The 21647-nt window shown below is 40.0% G+C and overlaps 1 protein-coding gene across 3 annotated transcripts in view; it reads left to right on the top strand.

Moving 5' to 3' along the window:
• Positions 1-3692: 3692 nt before the first annotated feature.
• The window catches only part of plpp4 (phospholipid phosphatase 4), a 57964-nt gene continuing 40009 nt past the window's right edge, over positions 3693-21647 (top strand). The window contains exons 1-2 of one of the 3 annotated variants that reach the window (XM_069145109.1): positions 3693-3969; positions 4058-4150. In XM_069145109.1, coding sequence (XP_069001210.1) covers positions 4062-4150 — 89 coding nt within the window. In that variant the 5' untranslated portion in view covers positions 3693-3969; positions 4058-4061. Of the gene's footprint in view, positions 4151-21647 lie in introns of all 3 variants that reach the window. The other 2 variants (XM_069145108.1, XM_069145107.1) reach the window with 2 other exon arrangements.

The raw sequence follows: 21647 nt of genomic DNA, 5'->3' as shown, positions 1-21647 counted from the left end.
GCACTGAAGCAGTACATTTCCACTAAATAGTCTATTGATTTCTGCCTACTGTTTGCCTTGGCTGGTTAAAACAATTCCACTTGTGGTCAGTGATTAAAACAGACCCTGGTGGCAAAATAAATAGAATGGTGCAGTTTTCTGCAATACAACATCAAAACAACTTCAGCGGTTCAGTTGCTGTGATTGCTAGCCTTTTGGTTATTGAGATCCTTTAATTTTTAAAGCAACGTCTCTTTTAACTCTCGCTAAGTGCATGTTAGTGAGTTATGAGCAGTGCATCTGAGGAGAGAGCTGCCCTCAGTTACCGTTTCTTTTTAGTTTTTAGGTGTCTGAAGATGTAAAAATGTTCAGTAATTCACAAGCAACAGCAAGATAAAAGAGAGGTGAGAGAAAAATTAGTTTGTAGTGCAGATTTGAGTTTTTTCTTTCCTCAATAATCATTTCGAGACCGCTCAGATTAATCTGTGATCTGGTTGTGAAACACAACAAAAAGAGCAAAGTGGACCCTAAAATCTCTGAAGTTGTAGTACAATTCAATCTACATTTTTAAAGCCATACTTGTGCCCCTCATTCCAGTTTTCAGTTGTACTTTCATCTAAAAACTCACATGTAGTGCTTTACACATTAGTACACTTACTAAATAACTTACTTGTGTTGTACTTGAATTTTGACAAGATCATGTCATATCAAATTGCACACTGCCATTCTGCTCTTACCGAAAATAATTGTAACATTTCAATGCATCCCCTGCCAGCATATCTGCAGCTTTAATTATTTTACCCAGAAATCAATATGTTTTGTGACCCCTGTTTAAAGTACACAATAAACATGCTGATGGATTTTATCCAAGAGCAGTATGGTGATACTTAGTGAAAAATAAACACTTTTGTGTGTTGTTTTGCAACAGCTGCAGCTGCTTTGGACACTGCAGTTGAAAAATACTGTATGTTAGTGGTCCCTTCCTTTCCGCTACGTATACAGACAAAATGGCGACTTCAGTGTGAAAGGTGTCCAGCATTTTTGGATCGTTTTAAGCGAAACACCTGGTTACTTGTCATGCACTGCACGTTTCCATTCTTGTCGGTGTAAACGCACATATGTACTCCAAATAGTGATTGTTAATGCATACGTACACCAGTTGGATCACAGCCTATGTAACCTTTGACATAAGAAATAACAGTTCTAATCTTGCATACAAAAAGGATATATCTAAATTCAGTACACTCTAACGGTGTTAAAGACATCATGATTCTTTGCCACTTTTGTGCTTCCATTGCAATAGCACATTACTTTACCTAAATGCTAAAAAGTATTTCGGCAGTTAAATGTGTCCTACTGTTATCTGCAGCTGCAGGGGCTGCTTTACAGGAAAAGTTACAACCTCACTGTGAAAAAATAATGTTAGAGGTGCAGATTGTTGGCCAAACCTAGATGAAAACTCATAATAAATGTAATTAGCATGTGGAAACATGTCCATATTATTAATATAATGAACATATGAGTGCAAATATAACTCTTGAACTAAATAGCCTGGAGTAATTCCACTTTTGGTCTAATTTCATGTTTCCAAAACATTGAATTCATGAGGGTTAGTTGACAACAACATGAACCAAAATTGCTGTATGAATAATTCCTTTATTTGAGAGTACCTATTTGTAATTGATATAGAATGACAACCATTCGAAGTCATGATACATGTCTGAATCGCCTGACACAGTTGGCCGCTCTGGCTCCAGAACTTAGATTTTTAGGATCTAATTATAGAACTCTAAGAATAAACCATAAAACCGGGTGGCTTTTCCCTAATGTTACCCTTCACTGGGTTCAAAATGTACTTCAGCTTAATTTCATCATCTAACATATCACAGATGCACACCTTATTTAGCCACGGATGCAGTGTTCAGCGAAGGAATTTGCTGTCACGAAGTTGGTTTACACAACAGCATCAAACTTTACACCTCCAGGTGGATGAGCATGTTAAAGTACTGCCCACACAGTGGCACAACTCTGGCTATGAATGAGGGATGTTTTCAAATAAAACCTAGCCCAAAGTGTAATGAGAAGTGATGTCCAATGAAACTAAGAACTCTTGGAGAGATGAACCGATCCCCACGTCGTACGATGAGTCACTCCTCAACACTGATATAGAATGCACCTGTACCCACAGAAGTGATTAGGATCCCCATGTAATGATGCATTCAACTTTGATTTATTGAATTATTATTCTATTTCAGAGTTTGTCTAACCTTGCAGGGTAACAAGGACCTCAGGGAATGTGACTCACGGTGTGCAGAGAAGGAAAAACAGAACTCAGAGATAGGTCAAGGAAACAATCTAATGTTGATCGCAAAAAGGAAGATGAAAAGGAAATTTCTGTTTCATTGCGTGTTTGCTTTTTCGACAACAAATAACAAGTCGGCATGCAATTAACCAGAAAGAGCAAAGTAAAAAAAAAAAATTCTTCCTGTCCTATAATTAAGTCTTTATATCATCCTGTACCGATGCTCGGAAAGTCTGAACAGCCTCTGTGACCCGAGTGATTCAGCGAAATACTGAGTACCGTGATGCAGCGAGATAAAACCATGTTGATTGCCTGTAACAAACATGCCACGCTCCCTAAAAGCTGAAAAGTCTGATGGCTGCCAAGAAGCTTTGAAGTTGGCTCTCACCTCCCAGCCTTGCACTATTATACGTCTCCTCTTGTTTTGTTTTGTTCTTATTAGGGAGCTGGCAAAGACTTCAGGCACATCAACTAGAACTCTACAGTTATAAAACAAGGGAATAGATCAAAATCTCAAGTGTGTGTCTTGGTGTGTGTGTCTGTGTGCGTGTGGATGCATGTATACACTCATTTATCCTAGTCACACGTAGCGAACAGGACGCCTTGTTAACCAGCGAGAATGCACCGTTTCTAAATTGCGCCTCAGCTTTCAGCTTGCTGAGCTCGTGACCTAGAAAGGAGGCGGAAAAGTTTTTGGGTCAGGGGCTTTTTTTCCACAATGGTCTCTCCCTCACTCCCATACGTGCCTTCATATATCCACTCAGAGGCCCGTATTGGACTGGCAGGTCGTGCAGAGAGGCCAGTTTTAGAGGAAATCAAATATTCATGTGTGTCTATGAAGTGCTGCCCAGGCTTCCTGGCCCGCAGGTACATGCTGGTGCCTTTTCCCCTTCATCACTGTCCACCTGCTTGAGAACCCCGAGGTGCTAGATTCTTCATAGTGGTATGATTGGACACATAGGAGAGCACGAGGGCTCCCCTGAACTGGCCTTCTTTTGGCACTGTAACGTAATAGCATGTGTCAGGCTGACTGTTGAGCTCATGGAGTTGATGGATTGGTTCCACCTCAGACTCTTATGATGGTGTTCTGGTCATGAACACATACCCAAACTGCTTCACTCCTGTATGTACATTTACAGTGAGTGTTTCTTTATTAATGAGGGGATGTTTCCTTATAAAAGCAATGGCTTCAGAAGAGGTCATAGTGTTGCATTACTGGACATGAGCGCTGAAGTTATTCATCCAGCCTCCTCCTGTGAGGTCCTGAGTGCTGCCCGGATACTTCCAGTTATCTGATTCTCCAAAGTGAAGCCAAGAGAGAGAGAGAGAGAGAGAGAGCGTCACACTTGGTGACGTTTAGAGTCTCTGTCTTTACTTTGCCGTCTCCCCGCACTTTCCCTCTCAGTGCTCACCCACACCTGTACGTGTTCCCATATTTGCCGATGTCTCCTGCTCGTAAAACTGTAGTCTAATTGATGGAGTAGAAGAAGGGGACTTTGACTCGACGGAAGAGTAGCTGTCAGCGACAGAGTTGCACTAAAGAAAACCGCCCGCGGTGGTTGAAACAGACGGAGACGGGCGGAGCAGAGGAGAAGGGAAGTCTGCTTCAGGTGACCGAGTTGCGATGGAGGCGCGCGGCGTGCGTGATTAAGAAAGCACCGCTTCTGGGAGATCGGGTCTTTGTTCAGGTGGATTACAAAAGTGAGCAACCTTCAGAACTGACCGGGACATCCTTTGTCCATTTCTACTTGACGATTTTTTTTTCTTCTTCTCAAGAATCATGAATGTGTCGCCGCCAGACCGCAGGAAAAACATGCGAGAATTGGCTTTGGAGATTGGCATCCGAGTTCTGCTGTTCGGAGTTTTCGTGTAAGTAAAGCCTCTTCCAGCTGAGTTTTCTCTGTGTGCCCTGGTGATGACAACCAGTTTCGTGACTGACGTATAGCCTACATATGTATTGCCATGATTTAGACCCAGACTGCTCTGTTCGGGCTCGTTTTGCCGCGGTTATGCTCCTGGACGAAGAGGTCCCTCTGTCGATCCGCAGTTCAGCACCATGGACAGATCTCTGTTGAACCAGCAGCAGGCAGACGCTGTGGTAACAGGTTGCAAAATACAAGTGGAATTATTCCACTTTATATCATGAACCAGTGCCACCAATCTGTGGTGATATTTAGGAAATCTGGCATTTTATTTCTGCTGATCACACATGGTTGGAGATGTGGCAGAGGCATCTTCTTTAACCACTTCACTCCACCAGAAACAGACAGTAATATAATGGAAGCCCACAATGATGCAGTGTGAATACTTTTTTGCAGCATGACATTTTGTAAGAAGCCTCACAGGTCCAACCTTCAAAACTTACAAAATAATCTGTTTATTGTTTGTCTTGCCTCGAGGTATTGAGCCCCCTTTGCACCAAGATTGTGTCATTTATTGATTTTCTGCTTGATATGATCTGGGGGGAGAAAAGCCCCAAGTGCTTTTATGTAAAATGACTCACCTTACTGCGGCTTTCATTCCATCTCTGGGAAAATAAAGTAAAAAATTAAGCTCCTCTGATTTGGACGGTGTAGCTATACTGCCCGCACTGCCCATGTACATTATCATTAATATCTGTCCTTGGGCTAAGTGGTCAAACTGTGTGTGTGCTGTCACAGTAAATGGATTATGCAGCTGAGAAGAGTCCAATGCTGCACATTCTCAGCATTTGACATGGGCAAAAAACTCAAGTGGAGGGATGTAAGAGAAGAATGAGACATGTCAGAGCGGAGACGAGGAGCATCTAGTGGTTTCAGCCCTTTGAGTCTGTGAGAGTCACATTTCTGGTTGATTTGTTGTTGTGAATCAGAGCTTGAGGCCACATAAAAATCTATTTCACACAATATCGTCATCATCATCAACAAACTGCCGTATTCTGCCACAGAAGCTCTAGTCACAAAGTCCTTGATCACTGTAATGAAGTGAGTTTTACTCCCTGTGTTGCCTCAACACAGAAAAGCAAACCGAGGCTAATAAACTGTGTTTGTTATGAGGGTCCATCTGTAAACTGGATCTGCTTTGTGCATGAAGCAAGCAGTAAACTGGCGTTAAATTAGATTTGATCACACAGCATCAAGTTTATTCTTCTGTGTGACCAAACACAAACAGACACAATTAAGTGCAATTGTCTTTATGCTTAAAGCAACATCTTCATATTTGCAGCTTTGGGACAGTTGTGACCCTTTGGCTGGAGTTCATATCTCTATCTATGAGTAGATTGTGACAAATTGGTGTAACAAGTCGACATGCAAGCCTAATTCTATATTAATTTATTGTAAGTTAAAAGGATAATACGACATTATTGGGCTCCACACTTTTGACTGAGAGCTTTTAGCAAGTAGAGTCCATATCTTTGGTACTGGCAGTAATTGTTGTAATGAAAGAGCTCTCTTCCCCGCGGATCAGAGGGAGAAACCCTCTGATCCTCCAAGTGCAGCAGTTCCCTGTTTTTGTCTCACCTCAAGGGCTGAGGTGAAGGCAGGCTAATTGGAGTCAACTAGAATCTGTTTTCTTTTTTCTTTTTTTCCTTCACTGCAGTTGTAAAAGACACTTTTTTGTGCAGGTTCATGTCGGTGTGATGCACGGTAGTTTTATCCTGGGAAGAAAATGGAAGCCTCATCTGTATATGTTTAGTAGTGAGATGTATCTCCTTGCTTCATTGCTTACTTCAAATCTGGTTTCTCCCGTTAGAATTTAATTTCTCTGTTTTCTGTCTCTGCAGCTCAGTATTAGATTTGGGAAGAGAATAAGAACAGATATTCTCATTTGCGTTTCATATTCCTTCATAATTTTGAACATGTACCGAGGGATGTTGCGAATGAATTAACTAATGCTTGAATTTGGGCTCATAAGCAGATAGGAATGCATCAGAGAGACATCACACATGCAAGTTTGATAATTCTGTTTGTTTGATTCTGATTTAATAGAGCCGACTAATATAGTGCTTCACTGGTTAAACAGGGGGATTTAAAGAGCCATGAAATTGCCTGCTTTATTCTCTTAAAGATTTAGAGAGGATGACTTGCCTGTAAGGCAATGTTACTTTTTATTTGCCCTTGCATGCCAAGCTGCTTGTCTGCTCCATGCCTCAGGAGGTCCACTGACCTTAGCGACAGGCCGAGTGTCTGACGTGCGGTTGACCCTGTGCTATGAAACCGCTGATGCCATGCAGTCATCATAGCGCTGAACCCCGGGAGTCACACGTCTCTCGAGTGCAAAGCAAAAGGTTCAATCTGAATGGAAAAGAATCTTTGACATTTAACAAAGTGAAAAGCTGAAAACAGAATCAGACAAAGATAAAGTATTTTTTTTTCCCCCTGTGGTTAGCTGTTCAACATGGAAGGAGAGGATAATGAGATTTGTGCTATTTCACTTGCCTTGTAATCCGGAGCACAACAAGTAAGAGCTGAGACAAGTAGCAAGAAGTAATTTCTTCCTTGAGTGGTTGTGTGACTGAGCTCATGTCCTCAATCAATCAATACAAGCTCCCAAGTTCCACAGCTCTAGTTGGACACATGAATAAGCAGATAGTTCCCATAAACACATCTGAATACCGGTTGCATTCAGGCAACAAAGCAAGAAGGACACAGACAAAAAGAAAGAGACAGCGGACAAAGATAAAACGGAGGACATGCTGTTAGGGAGATCTAGATTGTTTTGAGATTTTATAGATTAAGACCCGAGGCACCAAAACAACTCTGAGAACTCTTATCAGAGCAATCTAAAAGCTTCTTGATGGAACGATTGGCCGGAGAAGAGGCCGGCTGTTTTACGGGCTGACGTACACAACGAAATAAAATTGATTTGTTTGTGCCAAGAGTCACAATTTGGGCCAGAGGAAAATTGACTCTTTTATTGGAGAGAATTATGGAGATAAATCAGGACTTTTGTTAATTTCATGCCGGCATTGACGCATGCCAGGATGTCAAATGTGTGAAAAGTTCAAATATCATCTGACACTGGCATCATTGAAAGGATCGTTTTTCAAATTGGTGTCATGGGGTTATTAGCACATGCCCTGAAACAGCCCAATTCCTCCCCTGAAACAGTGTTTGGCCTACTACATATGAACCTCTCCTCTCTGAGGGAGGCTCAGGAGCAGCTCTGGGATTCAGCCCAGAGTCTTGGCAAATCTCAGAACGCCTGGTGAGATGTTGGGGAAGAGTAAAATGTCGGGCCTCAGACCATTTAAAAATAAGAGGATTGCTTAGCTTATATTTTAAGGATGGGAGCTCGTTTTAGAGGATTGTTTACAAAGTCATCAGGAGACATTGTCTGTGGAGTTGAGGAGAACAAAAAGTACCTCTAATCTAGGAGAGTTAGGTTAGGTTAGGTAGTTACTTTATTAATCCTCGAGGGGAAATTTTTTTGCCACAGCAGCATACAGAAGCAATAAGATAATAATAGAATAATAGAAAAGCAATAAAATAGCAGTAAAATAGCAGTAAAACATATTAAATATAAATATAAAATGCACAGTATATACAGTACAGTATATATCTATATATATAGATATATATTATATACAAACAACCAAGAAACACAGTCAACAGTGTTATTGTTGTGTGATGGATTTTGCCAGAGGTGAGTTATTGTACAGAGAGTGTTGTGGGTGTTTCTGGATTAATGATGAAAAACAGTTTAAACTAAATATAAATCCTGATATATTGCATCCTGCTTGATTTGGCAACACCTATGATTACCATGGTTACAGGAAGTCTAGTTTAAAGGTGTAATTTGTAAGAATGAAATCACATTTTTTTAACACCACTTTGTACTTTAGGGGGCGGTAGTGAGTCAGCGTAGGGTCCAGGTAGTCTGCCCACAGTGAAATCTGCGACCCATCAGATTCTATCAAACAGTGTTGATTAAGTTTGGTCAGTTTAGGCGTGAGGGTGAGAAAATGAGGGCAGGTCACAGAATCTGATTGGACAGAATTCAATGTTTCTGCGGTTTGTTATAATTTACATATTTTTGCTCTGCTGCTAGTTGGTTTTTCTATAATTAATGATTGTAAAGTGTGATTGTATGCACCCTCTGGTGCACAGACAATAAACACTAATCAGTTAAGTCTGTCGTTTACAGCCTGTCGCTTGTTAAGTCCCTTTTTATGAAGACCATTGTAGCAAGAAAACAGCCATTGAAAAAAGATATATCGACTGCATTCAGAATGTTTTTCAGTACAATGTCTTTAACTGTACTAAAGATCCATTTTTAATTGTCCAAACAAGGTCACTACGCCTCGTTTGTCTACTCCATGAAGTTACCTCAGTTTGGTGGATGGATCAATGACAAATAAATGAAACGAGTTACATACAGACTAACTGCTCTGAACCGCGTATCAACAAACAGCAAACTAAACATATGAACACTGTCAGTAATGTTATACAGAGGTTTACTGTGTAAAGAAATTTAGCTCTAAACAGGACCGCCTGTAGCACGCTCTCACTTTGAATCGCAGACATACACAGAGGACCAGAGACAGACAGCGTCAGATATTTCAACAGTTCACCACACCGCAGATACAACACCACACCGGGTTCACAGCAAGCTCTCATTGTTGTAATAAAGAAGTTACCAAAAATCATCCCAACCACCATCTAATTTCATGCTGGACATGTAGTTATCCACACAACAGGTCACAGTGGAGACGGTCCCCATTTTTAGGATGAGCTGTGCAATCGGTCGCCTGCAGCTCTTCATCCAACCGCTCACATGGCCGCTGCCCCTTGTTGAATTTAAAATTAAACAGACAAAAAAATGCAGACATTCTATCATTTTTGTTTGTTTGTTTGATTGCAGCCAGATCACTTTAAAGCAGTTTCTGTCACTTCTTTAAAATCAAAGCCCCCAGTATTTTGCCAGTTGAATGTTTTTAATGTGAAGGAGCATCCTCTATTTATATTTCAACTCTGACAGGTTGTAAAGAGAACAAGCGGGAGACAGTGAGGCTGCTATCAATGGTTTGAAATAGTTTTCCTGTACATGTAAATCTTGTGCTGACTAGCCAGGAAATCGGAATCATAAATAGGGTTTGATGTCATGCAAATATGAAGGATTATAACTTTAAGAGGACATGTTTGGTGCTCTCAACTAACACTAAACTCTTACCCAAAACTCCTTACAGAAGTTTTAAAACCAGTCCAATGATTTTAATATAAAGTCTAAGTACATAGATTTTCACTCAGAGGCCGCAGGTGTGAGTGCCAAAACTCCATTAAATGGTGTTTATTGTTAATCCCTGTAGTCTGCAAGGGTTGCTAATACTGCTGATACCCAAAATAGACCCGTAGCTCTGCAGCCTTCAGGTGTCTTTCTGGCTTAGTCCAAACACCTTTTCCCACAGGCAAAAATCTCCAAGCAAACAAACCTGCACAGTTTGACAAAGAAGTAAATGCTGCCATCCAGAAAAGTCCAAAACTTAGCATTTAGACCCCGAAATATTGGAATAGTAGTCATTGATTAACCAAGAAAGAGTAATCCAAACAGATGCCCATGTTGTTCTATTTCTCTATTTACCACTTCTCAATTTGTTGTGGTGCCTTTCTGTTCTTTTGTGTTCAGAATTTAGTTTTCAACAATGTGACAGATCTGTTCTTTAAATCCTCTGCCCTCTGTTTACGTTTCACTGCTCGCATTATATATGATTATTAAAGTGCACTGCATTCTCTCAGTAACCCTCATCATCTTGGAGGTGAAGAGAAAAATTGATATTGCGTCCTTGACAAGTTACTCTGGCTGCACAGGCGCGGAAACACGTCTGGACCGGATGCTGTTTGAACCAACCCGACCTGAAACACAGGGAAAACAATGACTGAAAAAGTGACCGTGAGGAACGCTCGCTTATCAATCTTCTGTCGGAAAACTGCACATGGGAGAATAACAATTGTTGTACGTGATTTTATAGCCTAAAATCAAACCTGATTAATTAGTTCTGAAAGGAGTAGCTTTTCTAAAATGGAGGTTTCCAATTAAACCAAACAAAAGACGGATAATTCAACAAGAACATCTGAAAATACAAAGGAAACAATGCCTGAGTATGAGGTATTTAACCAGATTTGTGTGTTTCATACAAACGTTGTTTAGTAAAATCAGAACGTGGAAGGTCTGTGAAATAAAAAAGATTACATTCATGGAAGATGGAAACAAACAGAAAAGCGAAGTTCATGTTAAGAACAGATTAGCAGAAGGGGAGACAGGAAAGGGAGACTGAGGCAGGTGCTGTGGCAGGAATAACCACGATCCCAGAGAGAGCAGAGGCAGCAGACTGTCACACCAAGACCAGGGATTCCCTCACAGCTTAGTTTATCGCTGCTCTAAATTACTTTGGCATTTTCATTCTCCACAATCTTTGATCAGCTCATTATGTCTCGCTGTCCCTACTGTCATCTATCCAACCCCATCTATTTATCCCTCCCCAGGCATCGGGCCACCCAGTTGTGTCGTTTTCACCATTTCTTCTTAAATAGACATAGTTTGTCCTGTGGGTGAACTGATCCATGAGATCCATAAAAATTAGAGAAAAACAAATTAAGACAGCTGAGGGGTGTTCTACAAAGCGAGATAAATGGGTTAGCGAGGTGTGTTGAGAATAAAGCCAGGGTTATTCAGTGTTATTCGTGTCACGAAGCTGACTCTGTTAAACTGGCTAGATCACCATGGTGATTTATGCTGCAAACTTAACCTGGTCCGGAGCAGGTTATGTTGGAGATATCGGCTCAAAATGTAAGAAAGTACCGCCTACTGACCAATCAACTGTCAATTGGAGGGGGGAATGACTGATTGATGCGCTAAAGCATTGCACTTGTACTTATAAGATACAGTAAACGTACCTACCGCTTTGAATTGTGATTTTATATGTATTTTTTATTTGCTCCTCTGTCCGTTTGACACTTCCGGGGCTGCATGCATAGTGAATTGATAAGACTATTATGCTTCGTCATACACGTCATGAGAATGCTTGTAATAATACATTAATTTAATAAAATATGTACATGTAAATAGTCCGAACTTCCTGTGCACTTTATGGTAAGGTGATATTATAAGTCTCTCAACTTTGGCTACACTTTCACACAGTCGGCGATTTTAAAAAAAAAAAAAAAATTTTTTTTTGCATCCTTCCATCATTTAGCAACTGCAGATGTGCTGCTTTCAGTGTGGATTATGTGTAACTTCATTATAGTTTTTTAAATTATAGTTTGCTCCTCGTTTTTAAAATATGTTGCCCTGCTGTCAGTACACTTGTCCATGTTTGTGATTGGTCAGATACTACAAACACCTCCTCATGTATGTGAACTCGCTCAGAGCTGAAAGCAGAAACCAAGTTACCAGAGAAAGCTGATCACCAGCGTCGTAGTACTGATTCTCTCTGACTGAGAGTTTCCGCTTTGTTGAGCCAGCTCAGGCAAAGAAAGCCTGGGTATGTTGAACTTGCTTCGTAGTACACCCCTCTGCTCTCTTGTGTTTGTTTGAATGATTTTTGTTTTGAATTCACTGCATTATAAATGAAAAAGATTGGTGTTTTTTGTGTTGCATATATTCTGTGCTTGTATCACTGAGTTTTGAGAGAAATCATCACCCGTGTTTTAATTTTAAGGGTGCAGTTGTTAGTGCATGTGAATTAATAATTGATCAGATTTTGTCAAGTTGCAGTTTTTCTACCTAAACTGACTTGCTTTCCAGTCTCACCACTCCCCCATCCCCCAATAGTACTCATTACAAAGTGTAGATAATAAACTCAATCAGTTGCCACCATGTTTACAGGGGGGCAGTTGAAAAAAGAAAAGAAAGAAGAGCCACTCATTGTGCTTCATGTGCTTGAATTTACCTACCACTCTCATCCAGTTTACATTTCACATTGATCTGCAACATGATGCTGAAATAACGATCCAGTTCCTCCAAATGATAATCAAATAATCAAAATCATCCAACAATCTCACTTCTTTAATTCTTAATGATTAAAATGAAACTTATGTAAAATGTTGCTGGCTGAGCCTGTGCTACTCTATTTTTAGCACTACATGAACTGACTGATATGTTCATCTTGGATGTCGGTTTTAGATGTTTAAGACATGATTAAAATGATGCAGAAAGATAACAACTTCTCTGTTGTGATTAAATTTGTATTTAACTGGAAAAAATTTAAACAAATATAATTACATAGCTCTTAATTTGAAAGAAACAAGCATACAAAAGTAGGAAATAAAATCTCAGCAGTTAAGAATATAAATGTGCACGTCTGTAACACCCAAACAACTCCAAGAATAGATGTTAATATAAAGGATAAGTGCCATTTTTATTACAGGAAACTTTCTATACTAATGGAAGTGTCCCCATCATTCTAGTAAGTCGATGAAGAAGTACCTGATCCATGACTGGTGCTCAGTGGGTGTCGGCTGAGACGAGGGGGGGACCTCTGCGATGTGGACACAATGTGGAAGTGACAGCTTTTATCGGAGCCGAGAGAATTTCTATTCTTATACCTCCCTCTGTCACTTCCTCTCCTTATTACCCCGCTCTCAGGTATTTGCTCCATTACTGTCATTTCCAGCTTCATAGTCTTTATCCATACAAAGGCAGATGAGGAGCTGAGGACATGAAAGAGCCTCCGTCCAACACACACACCGGCACATTTGGCAGTGTCCTGGCGCAAATCTCAAAACATATAACAAGCAAGCCCTTCTCCTTCTGGAGCAGCCTTCATCAAGAGTGTGTGCGTGTGTGTGCGTGTGTGTGCGTGTGTGCGTGTGTGCGTTTGTGTGTTTGTGTGTGTGTGTGTGTCCTTGTCCCTCAGGCCCACGGGTTCTGCTGTCTTTCCTTGATGACTCTGTTGTGGCATCTTTTAGACCACGTGGAGCACCGTGATAGCTCACTTTTTTTTTTGCCACAGTAAGATGAATTGTATTGAGGATGGATAATGTCATGGGAGGAAATGGGTACAGACACTTCGTGACAACTTTTATAACTCTGAGGTACACAGCGACTTTGTTACCAATTCAAAATATAAAGTTGTCAAATAAAAAAAAAAACTTGTTGGGACCAACATTGAATTTTTATTAGCTTTACAAGAAAGCTGAAGCTGGAAACATGGTTATCATTGAAACATTAAAAAAATAACACCCTTCAACTGATGATTATATTTCCAGCCACATACACAGAGCTTTAGTCCTGACAGCAGGAGGAAGAATAAATTGAACAGTGGAAACCGCCCTGAATGACAAGTAGACTCACATGAGGAGTTGTGTCAAAAAGCAAACCTCAAATTCTCATGCGTCCGCTCACCAAATCAAAAACAAAATAAAAAAAAAAACATTTAGAAAAAATAATTGTCTCATAAATGCTGTAAGAGTAGTGGAGACCCCATTGAAAAAAAAACAACCTCATTTTGATGGTGTCTTTGATGGAGAGACACAAACTGTAAAAGTCAGAGAACGTTGTAAGAGGGTTTACACTGAAATCTGATGAGCTGGATTATTAAATGATACTCTCACTCAGGACACACTCTGCTATTTCTCTAATTGGCTCACTGTTTTTAGACCCCTCTAATTATTACTGCACACATACAGAGTCACCGATCCAAATTTGAGCTGCAAAGGTCAAACAGTCGTAATGGGACTGCCTGACAGTGATTGGAAATAACTCAGTGCATTTACTCAAGTATTGTACTTAAGGAAATTCTGAGGTACTTATACTTTACTTGATTATTTGCATTTGATGCTACTTAATACTTTAACTCCACTACAATAGGAAATATCACACTTTACTCAACTACATTTATCTTTTCAGATTTGGAACAATGGATAACAAACAATAAAAATGAGCATTGTTAAAAATTAAAGTTTTGTAAGACGGATGTCTCGACCGTCTACATTTTCGGTCAATTTTCAGATGTCTAAGAGTTGTTAACAGCTCCACCGAATAGGATTCTTCAACTGATCCGATATCTCATCAAAAATCTAAAATTACAGAAAAAGTAAAAAAAACTGAGAACAGATTCGTGGGTCAGAACTTGTTTTTTCTCGGTGATCATCTGAGGACCCCTCAGATTTATCTGCTGTCCCTGGAAATAAAACGGATTATAAAGTAGTTCAAACAAGCTCCACCTGCGGCAGCTACAACAGTAACATGCTGCTGAAACACTGATGCTTCAGTATTAATCATCTAATGATGACATGTATAATAATAATACTGTATATTAGTCAGACGGACCAAATCAGAACTTTTACTTTTCTTTTACTTTAATGCGAGACTTTTACTTGTAATGGAGTACTTGCCGCACACTTAAATGCCACACACACACACACACACATGCATACACATGCACACAGGTGTTTTTTTGAATTGTTCTTGACACCAGTTAGTTATTCTGCATGGAGACTGTTGAGCCTCGGTGTGTTTCCAGGATTTTTGGTGGCTAAATTAAAGCCACACCATCACTGATGGGTTTCTAAAAAGCTTTACCATACTGTTGCCACGCAGAATATCTTGTCTTTACTCTTTTGAATTTCTGACTTTTCATAGCAGGAAACACACACGGCTAACTAATCACATTAAGGATGGCTCCGTTTCATTTTAATAATCCATGTCAGTGAACCAGCTCTGTAAATTAAACACCTACATGAAGCATACACACAATATCATGGTATTGAAACACAACATAATTTAGCATAAATGTATACCATATATTATCTGATAATAATCCATGTGCTTAAAACAATTTTCAAACAAATGTTATAATATTCGAGGTGCCACCAATGGTGCAGAGGATGTTCTGGCACAAGCCGTTTTCAAGAATAATCATTTATAAAATACATGATTTTTCGTCACATCGAGCCATTATGACCAAAGGAGACAACAGTTAAAGGTACAGCCGAGTAAACCCACACAGGGGGTTTCAATTATTTTGTCTGATTAGAGCTCCTCTCAAGACTGTGTGGGTGTTTACAGACAGGGGCTTGACTGACATCTCCCTCGCTCCCCTGTTAGCTTTCTTGCCTTTATCATCCTCATTAGTGCTTGGGGTTGGTTGACCTCAGGTAATTCCACCCACAGTCAGCCTGTGCCGAGGTCTCATCACACAGAATATCTGAAAACCTGTGGGGGTGTGTTTGGGCATTTACAGATGTAAGCTGTGCTCCACATAAAGCCCATTAAAAGCATTCCTTAAAGCGGTTGGTTTATTCTGATTCCACTGGATTATTGGAAGCCAAGATAGCCATAATTTATTTCCAGCTACTATCTGCCAATGGCGTGTTTGTTTGGGAGTTGCATCATCTATGACTGACATTGAGGGCAATGAATATAGACGTCACCTGAGCTGGCTGAGCCGGAAGGTGGCTGGGTCTCACGCTATGACACCTTGTCAACCTCAACTTTTCCCGAAAAGCAGATCATCACCCAGAAAACAAACAAACAAAAAAAAGGCTTTGATTTATCTCAATGTATGTAAGCAACAGCAGGGTATTGTTTATTCCCACTAGCAGATTGTGAAAAAAAAAAAATGAAAAAAAAAGTAATTTTATTTTCTTGGACGTAACACATTACTCAAAGCTTCTAAAAACAACTTCACCCTCGTCAAGAAAATGAAAAAAAAAAAAAAATCAAAATGACAATTTTGACATTTTTATGGAATATCCAAATGATAAAAAAAAAATAAAAAAATAAATCATGGTGTGGAGTGGTAGTCAGACGACAACAACAACAAATCAAAGAAGGAAAATAAAATGAATTCAAGCCTTGGCCATGAAACTTAAATAGCCTGAGGCAAGAAAAGTGAGAGCAACACTTCGAAAACATTCTGTATAAACTTTCAGTACATGTATCGTAAGTGATTATATATATCACTGTGTTTGTGCATTTGTATTTGTTTGTTGGCTTGTTAATGACCAGCTTTAACACTCTGTGGGTCTTGCATGGAGTGTGTTTGTTCAGCCCTCACTTTGAAAGCTGGAATCTATTTCTCCTGTTGCTGTTGACTTTGACATTTGCCAGGATGAACAATGAGCATGACAACAGTGATAAAGGTCAGTCTTGTGTCCCAGTCCCATATCTGTATCCAATCTGTGAGAGCGATCAGGGTGTCTCTGTTTCATTCTTTCAGCGTCCCTCCTCCCCACCCGAGAGTCTTCATATACCATCGGCTTGTACTGAACATAGATTTCTTTACCTCAGGGGTGACCACAGGTGTCAGTTCCTCTGCCTGCTGAATTAATTATCTGATCTCGGGAAGCTCTGTTTTTATTTTTTGATAATCATCAGTTTCAAATGCAGTGGAACTTTTTAGATTAAAACATTTCAAGGTTAATGTATAAATACATAATTCCCATGTGTGTTCAACCTTCAGCGCTCGTGGTTTGACTAAAGGTCGCAGGATAATTACAGAGCGCTGGGGGAGTGTAGTTGAAATAAATGCGTCCTAAACTTACAGTAGGTATGAATCTTATTAGGTTTAAAACTTATTTTTAATCCAACAGTGACAGCAGTGACTTTCTGAAACATTAATGATAGACATCAGGTGTTTCTGATCTTCTCCAGAGGGTTAGTGTCCTTTTGAAATCACAGCATGTCTGCTGTGGAAATAACGTTTTCCTACCCACATACTGTTGGTAGCCTGTATCAATAGTTCAGCATATTGTGAAGAAGTCTTCATAAAGGGAAATGATAAGACTGATCGCACCGTCACATAGGTGTGCTGAATAAGCAGTAAGAAGTGGAAGTTATGTTGTGTTTTAAATGGTGCTCGTGAGCTTCTGTTTACGACATGGGAAGTCGTGTGTGCGGTTTGCTTGGCGTTAAGTGGTGGAAACACCATTGCTTGGCAATGGCAACACGGAGGTCAAAAGTCTTCTCATTTACCCCCCGACATTCTCTCTAAGAAATGTTGTATTTGAATGCCACAAACAACAAGACGACAAATGTGACAAATGTATTTACAGTATTTATATTTGTATATGTGTATACATTACTGAAAACGTCAGCAAATATGTCACAACTCATAAAGTCTGAGCTTTCAGAAAATTCAGAGGTCTCGAGATCTGAGGTCATCAGATCAGAGGGTATCCTGTCATAAAAGCAATAAACACGACCCCATTTGAAGGCAGCTTTATTTGAACAAAGGCCACCAACTACTCATTGTTTTGTACTCATTAAAAAATAATCACTACTTACTCAGCCATAAATGTATTTTGTTATGTTTCTCAGCAAACACTGCTTTCTTCATGCGCCAGAAACATCAAAGGGGCGTTAAAACTTTTAAGCTTCCACATCAACTCGTCATATCTTCTGTATTAATAGAAACAGAAATGCAAACATTATAGTTTCTCAAGCAACCAGCCTATAGTGATTATTTCCTTTCCTGAAAGTAGGATTATCAGGGCTCCTCGCAAGCCAGCTGAGGACGACATGTAAATAGGTATTTTCAGAGAAATTGTGTACAGAAAAACCTGTGACTTCTTGCTGTTGTTCTCAGCTGTCCTTTAGTTGCAGTGCTGACACCTCAAAATAGGATTTCAAATGAAGGTCCCGAGATGCCGATACCTCCATCACACTCCTGGTCAGACAGATAAATTGACCGCTTCTTGTGGAAGCTGAGCACTCACATGACTTGTAATAGTAAAGTCATTTGTAAATGTTTATTCTGTAAGCGTCTCGTTACTGAAAAAGTAACTGTAACGAAGTGAAGCCTTGCCCGACACTGGATACGATTAGCCTGGCTTAGCTAACACTTATCTTAGATTATACTAACTTTCTTGGATAGCCTTGTCAAAAATAAGCATATAACAAATAATTAAAATCCTAAATACAAATTTTTGGAGGAAAACTGTAGCTTATTTTTTTTTTTTTTACTCTGTATAGTCAGAAATGTAAAAACAACCATTGGTAGTTTTAGCTGTCAGCAATTGAAAACAACAGCTGAGCGCAGTAACTCTTCTCAGTTCTGTTTTCGTTGCAGGTTGTTTGGCAAGAAATAGTTACAGCACAAAAATCCTCTAAACCACATGTTTTTACATCTTTGTTTGTGTGAATTAAACACATTTACCGTGTTGATTAGAAGTGTTATATCTTTGAACTTTGGGGAGAACCAGCCGAGCTGTTTCCCCATGTCTACAGACCTGAAGTTCCAAACTTTTGCCTCCCCTTCTGTCAGTGAGAGTAATTACATAAACTCTATTAATACCTGCTTACATCAGACGCCCCCCCCCCCCTCCCATCCCCCCGCTTGACCTACTCGCTCACTACTGTTGTGTTTTTAACACAGTGGATGAATTGTTTTCAGCATCACAACCCTTGCGAAATGACTCAAAGCCTAAAAGCTGCACGACTGAATTTGTTTCTCCAATTATAGTAGTAGTAGTGCTACTTATATAGGGCATATACAGGGAGTGTTCAGTTTGTACTAATGCATAGGGCAGTAACTTTCAGAGAGAAAACAGCAGTGGCTCAAAACGAGGCTTCGAGTAGATTTTGTGAATCAAGCAATAACACCTTTAATATCAATAGGACAACTTTGACCATTCCATTTGTTTTTATTAGCCCTCTTGGATGACCCTTGAGAAATAATTGGATCTTCAAGCACTTTAAAAATGTAAGTGAATTTCAACCAGATCAAAAAAAACTGTGAACATTGTATTTCCTGGAGAATGAAGCGTCATTCTCGTGTGCTTCAGCAGCACTGCACCGATGGGTTGTTAGGTAAGGGGCTTCTGGCGATGCTGCAGCTCTGTGCTTCAGCGTCTCTGTACTATTACAGACATCACAATGTTATCAATCCCCTAATTTAACTCTCCGATGAAAGAAACATTATTTCTTGAAATGCAGTACGTTCATTCCTGTTCATTGTGGGAAAAACAGCAAGTGGATGCAGATGGGTACTTTATAAAAGCAAATGACAGCATTTCATTACAGAATAACTGCTCTGGACTACAGTGTTATATATTAGCATTAAGGCTGGTAGCAGTTGTCTCCATACAATTTGATAGAGAGCGAGGAAGCTCAACAAATCTGATGAGCCAACACCAATGTGGTTAGTAGAGTTGATGCATTTACCCAGCGGGCTCAATGAATATAAGCTTTGAACCTGGGGAGCATTTGCAAAGCCTCTTGGCAAATCTTCAGTGCATAGCAGCCTGCCTCCATTCTTTCCTGCTGCGGGTTAGGAAGTTTAATTCGCCATTTCCCCCCACCATGCTTCCTTGATTCCCCAATCCCTCCATGTCCCTTTGGCCACATCCTACCAGCTTCAGACTGCTGCATTTCCTAATACCTGTCTCAAACGAAGGCCTCTGACCTTTCTGAAAGTGTCTTTCTGGGGCTTTTATTGTTAACGGACACCTGTAGTTGGACTAAGCCAGCCCACGCTTGGCTTCTCATTATTAAGTGGCTTTTTAATACACCTTATCGAATTAGCCAAGATGGGTATTTGAAAGATAAAAAGACCCTGTATTTTCAACTGTATCCTTTACCAGGGTTTTGCATGACAAGTGAAGGATGGTATTTTCTTTTCTCTGCTCTTTAGTCAACTTGAGAGGGGATATCTCCAGGGAAGTCAGAGCTAGCTGAGTGTCACTCAGCATCTGTCCCGCTCCCCTACTCTCTCCCTCTGCCTGTGACAGGACCGACGCTGTGCATTCCTGACACGTTTGGCCAAGGCCCTGACATCTACCCACTAACACAAACAGAAACAGAGATCGGGCATGTGACATTTAATGCACACGCTGAATTCTAAGTTGCACAGCGGAGTACAGTAGAAGAAGCCTCTCGGAAAATACCTAGTGTCTTTTTTGAACACATCCTAGTAATTAATTTGATAAAATATGATTGTATTAGGTGTGCAGTTTGCTGGATGGGTAATTCAGATGAGAATATTAAAATTATGAAGGCAATTCTCCCCAAAAAGGTGTTTGACTTCATTTGTTATATAATTTAATGATCTGTTTTCAGGCTGTGACTATTATGTTGGAAAAGGTTAAAGAAATGATCTGCTTCTCCTCAGAATAAAGCCTCAATTCTGTCTCCAAACTGCAGCTTTTGAACCCATTGCCATAACCAGACGCACAACCTCACCTCCGAACTTAATACCTCCTGTTTCCGTGCTGTCTGGTCTTTGCTCAGAAATGTAGCCCCAAACGTCATTATTTTCAGTGCCTAGAATCTAATAGGAATACATCGCTGCCAGCCTGACATAAACTTCGGTTCCTAAACAGTGCAGTTACCCTCAAGTCCCTGTTCATTCAAAATCACACAATAGTGTGGCTCCAATGATGAATAGAATAAAGCAGCATGATTAAATCAGGAGTGTATCTTCAGTTTGTCAGTGAACTTCCTTCTTTCTCCACTGTGACTCACCTCGAATTAAGTTGCAGCAGCAGCACTTTATTAAATCATAGATACCCGCGTGTCTTTATTTCAATACAGCTGTGCCACATGAGTTAGATTTGATTTTGCTCGAATAACAGATGCAGGATTTTTTTTTCTTCTTGTGTCGATTAAGGAACTGTAAACAATAGCTGTGCTGTACGTTCCTCCTTCCAGCAGTGTTGAGTGTGTGAGTTGTGGATTTTTTGTGATAAATGGAGGCTCACCTGCTGTGACTCTCATTCTTCAATCATTACAAATTTCTCTCTTGTAGAATAAAACATTGTCGCAGCACATTTCACAGATGCGCATCTCTAGAAAAGCTGATGTCATCTTAGCTGATGTGCACCGTGAAGGCATACGGTGTTCATGCAATGTGATTCAAATGGGAAAAAAAATGTTTTTGACCCACTTTACCAAGTTGTGCACACTTTTACATTGTAATAGAGTCCAACACACTCACCTGCATTTAGTGTTACCTTTGGAAGGGTCAGTTTTGTTGACATTAGGAGGTCTACAAAATACAACACGCAGTGTATGCTGCATCGTTATACCTGTCCTTTCAATAGGAAGCTACAGCCAACAGCTTGGTAGCTTAGCTTAAAGACTGGAAGCACCTACCCTAAAATCCACCGATAATTAAAGGACATTTGAATCCCTAACTCTTAGTTACAACCTTGTTTTGCTACAGAATAAACAATTTAGTTATAAATTGTTCATTAGGGACTTAAGAATTGCTGGTAGACACATTTAGTTTTCGTCAGACAGAGCTTCTTATATAACTCTCAGCATTAAGCAGCAATAATAGCTAATTTGTACTCTTTAGTAATATTCCAAAACAGTGCTGTCCCACTTTTAATGTTACGCTGATGCTTTCATTTATTTTGGAGCATACCTGTCTGGTTCAATGGACAGTTTAAAACACACTTTGAGGTGAAGTCAAATCAGCTTTATGATGCAACATCTTCAATAA

Source organism: Embiotoca jacksoni, unplaced genomic scaffold (genome assembly GCF_022577435.1).
Source record: "Embiotoca jacksoni isolate LCO1_2020_lvr unplaced genomic scaffold, fEmbJac1.0.p SCAF_12, whole genome shotgun sequence".
Classification (NCBI taxonomy): Eukaryota; Metazoa; Chordata; class Actinopteri; family Embiotocidae; genus Embiotoca; species Embiotoca jacksoni.
The sequence above is the reverse complement of the archived record's forward strand: the minus strand, read 5'-3'. Positions and strand labels throughout refer to the sequence as shown.